General features: G+C 29.4%; 1 protein-coding gene across 1 annotated transcript; it reads right to left on the minus strand.

The window, feature by feature from the left end:
• Positions 1–22: 22 nt before the first annotated feature.
• On the minus strand, positions 23–2,775 carry LOC133294639 (aluminum-activated malate transporter 2-like). Its single transcript, XM_061493344.1, has 5 exons — positions 2,508–2,775; positions 2,267–2,407; positions 1,888–2,160; positions 470–582; positions 23–196 (listed from the first exon to the last, which is right to left on the minus strand). The coding sequence occupies exons 1-5, from the start codon at positions 2,773–2,775 to the stop codon at positions 23–25; spliced, it is 969 nt and encodes a 322-aa protein (XP_061349328.1).
• Between the last annotated feature and the right edge of the window lie 4,380 nt (positions 2,776–7,155).

A 7,155-nucleotide genomic window follows, 5' to 3' on the forward strand; every position in this document is an offset into this window, starting at 1 on the left:
ACGTAAGACTACATTAATAATTTTATATTATATTTCTATGATAATACCATACTTCTTTAGGGTGGAGGAGGTAGACACTAAGGGCTTCGATTTTGTAAGCACACAATCGTAATAGCTTCCCAATCTCTAAGTATTGTTTCCATGGGTGGCGAAATCTGAACCGGCCATGACAAGGTTCCCATCTTGCCAAAACAGCCTATAAAAGTCAAAAATAAATTAAACATAAGAAAAAATATGTGTTATCTTAAAGGGTGTAAAGTTGTCTCATTTTAAGTGAGAGAAAGAGATAGATAATGAAAAAAAAAGTGGACAAAAAAATAAAGGTGTGAGTCCTATCTCCTTTAGTGTAAAATGATACAACTTGTATAAGGACAAATATTTTTTCCTTAAACATATTATTTGGGATATGGTTTACTTTTAATTTTGGATAAGAGGGTTATATATGCCAGAGAACATTGTTAGTGTTTACCATTGTTTGTTCACTGCTTTTTGAAGAGAGGACACTTTTATATCTGTGGAGAAACGGCTCATCATCCACAGCTTCTGTATTCTCTGAATTTTTGAAGTAATCGTCTCCAAATCCTGCGGATCAAAATGGCCAGAGTTTCCATTAGACTTAAATCTCATGAGATATTAATAAGAGTAAAGTCTCTTTTAGGTCCCTAACAAAAATTACGGTTCTCATTTTCGTCCTTGACAAAAAAAACCCATATTAGTCCTTTTTTTAGAGATTAAATTGGGCCTTCGTTGAATTTCTGATCGGAATCACATTTTCAAAGAACTGAAATTGTAGAGGGACCAAAAGTTGACTTTTTATTTGTAAGGGACGAAAATGGGGACCATATATTTTGTCACGCACCCAAAATGAGTTTCACTCTATTAATAATAAGGGAAAAAAGTTTGTGCTTTTAAAGAACACAATCTTGTGTTGTAAAGAACTTTGGGATACACCACCCAAAAGCTAGCTCAAAGGGTGGGAGTGCCCAAGGCCTTATAAACTCCACATTAGTTGCTCATACAACCAATGTGAGACTACATATCTAAACACACCCCCTCACGCAAGAGCCCTTTGGGCTAGAAGCGTGGAATTGCACATGCCCAATTTTTTTTGGTTTACCTTTTGTGCTTTTTTTTTTTAATTTCACTTTAAAGTGGGAGGTGGTGAGGGTTCAAGCTCTGATACCACGTAAAGAACCTTGTGATACACCACCCAAAAGCTAGCTCAAAGGGTGGGAGTGCCCAAGGCCTTATAAACTCCACATTAGTTGCTCATACATCCAATGTGAAACTACATATCTCAACATGTGTCTTTTGAGTGTTTAACACTATATCTTATTGGTAAGACATAATTATAATATAAAAAGTTGTCTTTTTTCTCTCTCTTCAATCATTTCAGTTGACGTGGAGAGAGAAAAAGAGCAACTATATTATAACTATGTCTAATAAGAAGGATTTCGATCCTCTCATGTGGAAAAATGATAAGAGAGAAAAAAAATGTATAATTTTCAAGTGAATGGTTGTGATCAATTCATATGATTACTCTTTTTCACGTGAGAGGATCCAAATCCCTAGTAAGACATAATATTAAAAACAAACAACTTATGTCGTTTAAAAGGATAAACACTCGACACTAATAATAATGATCATAATTAAAAGCATTTTTGTTTTAACGATTTTTAAATACGGTTCTCTAGTTATGTTTATGAGGAATATTACTCCTACGTGACATGAGAGAATTTTCTCTCATGCACACATAACTTAGAGGAGAGAGGACAGAGAATAGAGAAAAGAGAAGAAATAGAGAGTGTATCCCACCCTTGATTTGCGAGTGCATGAGACACACGTGAGAGTAATATTCCCCTATGTTTATATGATAGTAAACTATACCTTCCAAAAAGTCGGCGAGCTTTTCAATACTGCCAGTAATCTGATTGTGAAGATCCTCACCAACCCAAACAGGGCATATGCAAATACAGACCATAATAGCTATACAGCTCCCAATGATGATTGTTAATAACCTCTCATAGGCCATTTTCCAGAGTTCATCCTCTGTATTGTCCGAAAGAGATACCATGCAGAAGGTCAACATAAATATGACCAACCCATAATCGTATCTCGCCTTCAATCGGGGGAAAAATCTCATAAATGTCGCTGTTGCAGCTGCAAATTAAAGAAAATAACCCCTCTCCTTAATTATGATTAAACTGTAAGTGTTAAAGCTTGATTTATAAGTATAATTATCAAATTCATTAATTAAATAACTTACCTATCACAATGACAAAGGTTGAAGACAGTACAACCTTTCCCTTCTCCCCAGAAAGAGTTGCAATTCTATGGATTGCAACACCCAAAGCACCAGCTAACAACGTTGCCAACATCCTGTTTAAACCTTTTCCTAGTGTTGCACCTGAAAATATTACAAAGCATAGCTCATACGTAAAAAAATACCACAGCATTTGTTGACTTTTAGGGTTGAGGCCTTTGCCTAAAATATGTTAGTTACTCACCCACAGAAAATTCTAGGACAAGAACAACGGTGATAACAGCCCAGATTATGTTGGCACCAAAACCATAGAAGGAGGGATGAAATTGTTGCAAAAGTAAAACCAACGCTAGTGCAAATCCAACCTTAAGGGAATGAATAATTCGTCTAGGGTCATCTTGTCCTAGTTTCTTAACCATCTTTGTGACCTTCACTAACTTAGCCCATGATTTCTCAAGTGAAGTTGGCCAAGTATGAGTGAAGCCTCTAGTTTGTTGAGCATCCAAGGCCATTTTTTGTTTGCTCTTGGAGGGAATTAAATGATCTGCAGTTCAAAAAATATGAAACATTAGCAAGGTAATACTGGGCTTATATATTGAGTAATGTCTACAAAAGTCTCCCCCTAATTACGTTTACGTTTAATTTAGTAACATTAACTTTTATTGCACTTTCACACTCTTAAGAGTTAGAGCACAAAAATGTTTCAAATAGTGAATCGGTGTAGTGTGGAAGCGACATAACATGTGAGGCACACATGAAATTGATGATTATTGACCGGGTGATGACCTTGATGTCTTGTCGGGCTAGCATCTTACTACTAGCTATCTATTTCTTATAGGTGGATTCAAAGTGTAGGCAAAATTATATTTTAGATCCTTGTAACAAATTGGGATAATAATATTATGTTATTTTTAAAGGAATATTAAATATTTTTTAATCAAGTTCTTAATATTAATTTTTATTTTAAGGATTAAAAAAATAGTTATAACTGTTTTTCCCTTACAAACTCTTACAATCATTTTTGCTATTATCGATCAAAATCAAATTAATGATTACAAAATAATATCAAGTGAGAGCGTTGATATATTTTTAATCAAACTATAATAAAAATGATTATAAAAAGATGGAATAAAATATTGTAAATATAACCGACCCGTAAACAAAATATTATGAAGATATTTATTCCCTTAATGCCATTGCTACTGTTAATATTTTTTCATTTGGTTATATATATTGACAATTTTTTTTTTTACAACTTATCCCTTTTGAAGATTTGTTAGAGGATATTTTGATCATATTTTCAATGCTATAATTGTTGTAGTATACTTTCAATGGAATGGAGTAATAAGAGAAATTTATAATTCCTACTCGATCGCCTAAGAATTTCTTAGCCTATCTAGCAACATCATGGGTGACAACATGCTGTTTGGATGAGCAATAAAAAAACGATTTTTTACCTATTTTTTTAAAAGGAAATTTTATTTTTCATTCGAATACGGTAAATGAAAAGAATTTTTTAAATAAATAAAAATATTTTAACTTTTCTTGAATGCCGGAATATTGACATTAAAAAAAGCAGTATTTTGACTATTTTTTTTAAAGGTTGCGTCCAAACATATACATATAATAAACTGAGAAGTATTAAAAAAACAACTACTTAGGGAAAAAAACTCATCCAAAAGGAGGATTAAACTTAAGAGCTTTTAGATAACTTTACACCATTTAGGGATGTGCGTAGTTCAGTTAGGTTTGGTTTTCTTGTCAACCGAGCACAATTAGAAAAAGCAATTCAATTCTAAGAATTAAATTGGTTTATTAGTTCAGTTCAATTCTGAATTGATACATAACTAGGTTCAATTCATAACCAGTTTGAATTGGTTTTAAATTAGTTAATAATTAATTTTTAAAATTAATTTTGAATTTAAATAAAAATTATAAAAATATTGAAGAAAAAATAAATAAATATATACAAATGATATTGAAAATTAAAAAATGAAATAAATATTTAAAAATAAAAATAAAAAATAAAAAATAAAAAAATATAAGAGAAAAAAAGGAAAAAAATAAAGAAAAAAATAAATAAATAAATAAGAGAAAAGAAATGGAGAAGGAAAAAATTGACAAGAAGAGAAAAAGATGGCTCGGTTCATGAACTGATTTTCAGTTCATGGACTAGTTTTTGAAAAATAATTCATTTCATAAAATGATTTTTAAAAAAAATTAAGTGTAGTATTTTTTGTGATTCTTTTGCACACTCTAAAATTGGTTTTTAAACTAGTGGTGAACCCAAATAAAAAGTATAAAAGTATTGAGAAAAAAATTTAAAACATAAATAATACCATAAATTTGAAAAATAAGAATAAACTATTAAAAAATAAAATAAAATAAAAATAAGAGAGAAATAAAATATAAGAATAAAGAAAAGAAGAATAAAAATAAAAAATTAAAGAAATAGAGTAATAAAAATAAAAATAAAAGAAGGAAGACAATAAATTAGGAGGAAAAAAGTTAAAAAAAAAAAAAAGAGAAAAGGAAAAAAAATCAATTTGATTCTTAAACTAGTTTTGAAAACCAATTCGGTTCATAAACTAGTTCAGTTCATGAATCGATTTTTCAAAAATAATTTAGTTCAAGAACTGGTTTTTGAAAAATAATGTAGTTCATGAATTGGTTTTTAAAAATCAATTTTTTAAAAGTTAAGCTCAATTTACATTTCAATTCAATTTTTCGATTTTTTTTTGGCACCCCTACTACCATTTGATATTGCATCAAGGTAAAGTATGTTTATCTATCCATAAATTATTTAATTAGTGGATAAGATTATAATGCATTTTAAAGTAAGATAAAAATAGAAACACCTTTACTTCTTAGTTACTATAAAAATTCTCTCTCCCACTGAAACAAAATAATAGATAGAGAAAGCAAAAGGAAAGAGAGGGGGGGGGGGGGGGGTTGAGTTATGTCTCTGCCAATAAAGCAAAAATCATTTATATATATATATATATATATATATATATATATATATATATATATATATATCATATTTTGACTACACGTCTTATTCTGCATCTTAATTGTTGATTTTTGCCCGCTACATGTCTTATTCTGCATCTTAACTGTTGATTTTCGTCCATTTAACAGTTATAATTTAAAAGTCATACTAATTAATTACACTACAAAGTATAACCGTTGATTTTCCAACGGCTAAAATGGAAAGTAAGACTTTTAAGTCTTACTCTGAAATCAAAAAAACTCTCTCCATATATATATATATATATATATATATATATATATATAGGCAAAATCATTTCTGCAGAGATACACTAAGCCAAGAAACAGCTTCGTATCCAAGCTTTTTTTTTTTAAGAAAAGCAGTGAAGCCCACTTTTTTGTGTTAGCTGCAGTTAGCAGCCGCTATAGAGAAAGAGTCCTTATATATATATATATATATATATATATATATATATATATATATATATATATATATATATATATATATATATATATAGAGGAGGGATATTCTCACTACCAAAATTTTTCACTACCAACTCACTACTTATCTAATCACCATTAGATTAATATTTTCTCTCTCTTCAATTTTTTTTTAACATTCTCTCTCTTTGATCCAATGGTAATGTGATGGGTAGTAAGTTAGTAGTAAGAATTTTTGGTAGTTAGAATATCCTCACTCATATATATATATATATATATATATATATATATATATATATATATATATATATATGGTTTGCTTTTTCTGTAGTCACTGCAGATAAGTTATTTGCAGTATGCCCAATATAACGTCGTTTTGAGGCAGAAATAATGGTGTTTTTGTAATTTTAACTTATTTTAGGATTATTATAGTCTTTATAATTATAATTTTTTAATTTTTCAATCCCAAAATGACGTCGTTTTGGGAGTAAATGCAGACAACTTATCTATAGTAACTGTAGAAATATTTTTCCTATATATATATATATGGTAGGATATTCTTACACTCGTGTAAGAATAAGAAGTCTTACACCAAATTTGGATCATTGATTTACTTGCAGCGAACGATTCAAATATCTAATAAAACATAATAGTTAAATATAAAAAGTATCGTACACTGAGATAAAATGGTCTTGACCCTATATGTGTGTGTTGTGGTGGTGGAAGGGGGGGAACTATTTGTCCGTTTAAAGGATATAAGCTTATGTCTTTTCACTCCCTTATAACTATGTATTTCAAAAACTTGTCGGCGAACATAGAGAGAAAAAAAAACTTTCATATTATAACTATATACTCATCGGAGTAGATATATAGTTTATAAAGGGTAAAAGGTCATAGGTTTATATCCTTTATAAGGGGTAAAATGACACGCACTAAATCGTGTGTGTGTCTATATATCTACTCCGATGAAAATATATTTACCATCATAAAAGTTTATCACCCTTTCAACCAACCTAATCACCGTTGATTTCCGTCAATCTAACAGTTATAATTTATTAGAAATTATTGGGTCACTCTTATTAATTAATTATTAATTTTCAATAAATTATAATTGTTAGATTGACGAAATCAACGATGATTAGATTGGTTGTAAGAATGGTAAACTTTTATGGTGGTAAATATATCTTACCCCAGGAGGTTATACTTACTACCCTTTTTCTTACTCCTTCTTAGTACCAAATCTTAACCGTTGATTTCCGTCAATCTAATGGTTATAATTTATTAGAAATTAATAATTAATTAATAAATGTGATCCAATAAATTATAACCGTTAGATTGACGAATATTAATGGTTAAGATTTGACAGTAATAAATAGTAAAAAAAAGTATAACCTTTCCGATATATATATATATATATATATATATATATAGGGGCATGATATTTTTACACCACTGTAAGA

Source organism: Gastrolobium bilobum, unplaced genomic scaffold (genome assembly GCF_033153095.1).
Source record: "Gastrolobium bilobum isolate Gb01-03AN ecotype WA unplaced genomic scaffold, APGP_CSIRO_Gbil_v1 utg30972, whole genome shotgun sequence".
Taxonomy (NCBI): Eukaryota; Viridiplantae; Streptophyta; class Magnoliopsida; order Fabales; family Fabaceae; genus Gastrolobium; species Gastrolobium bilobum.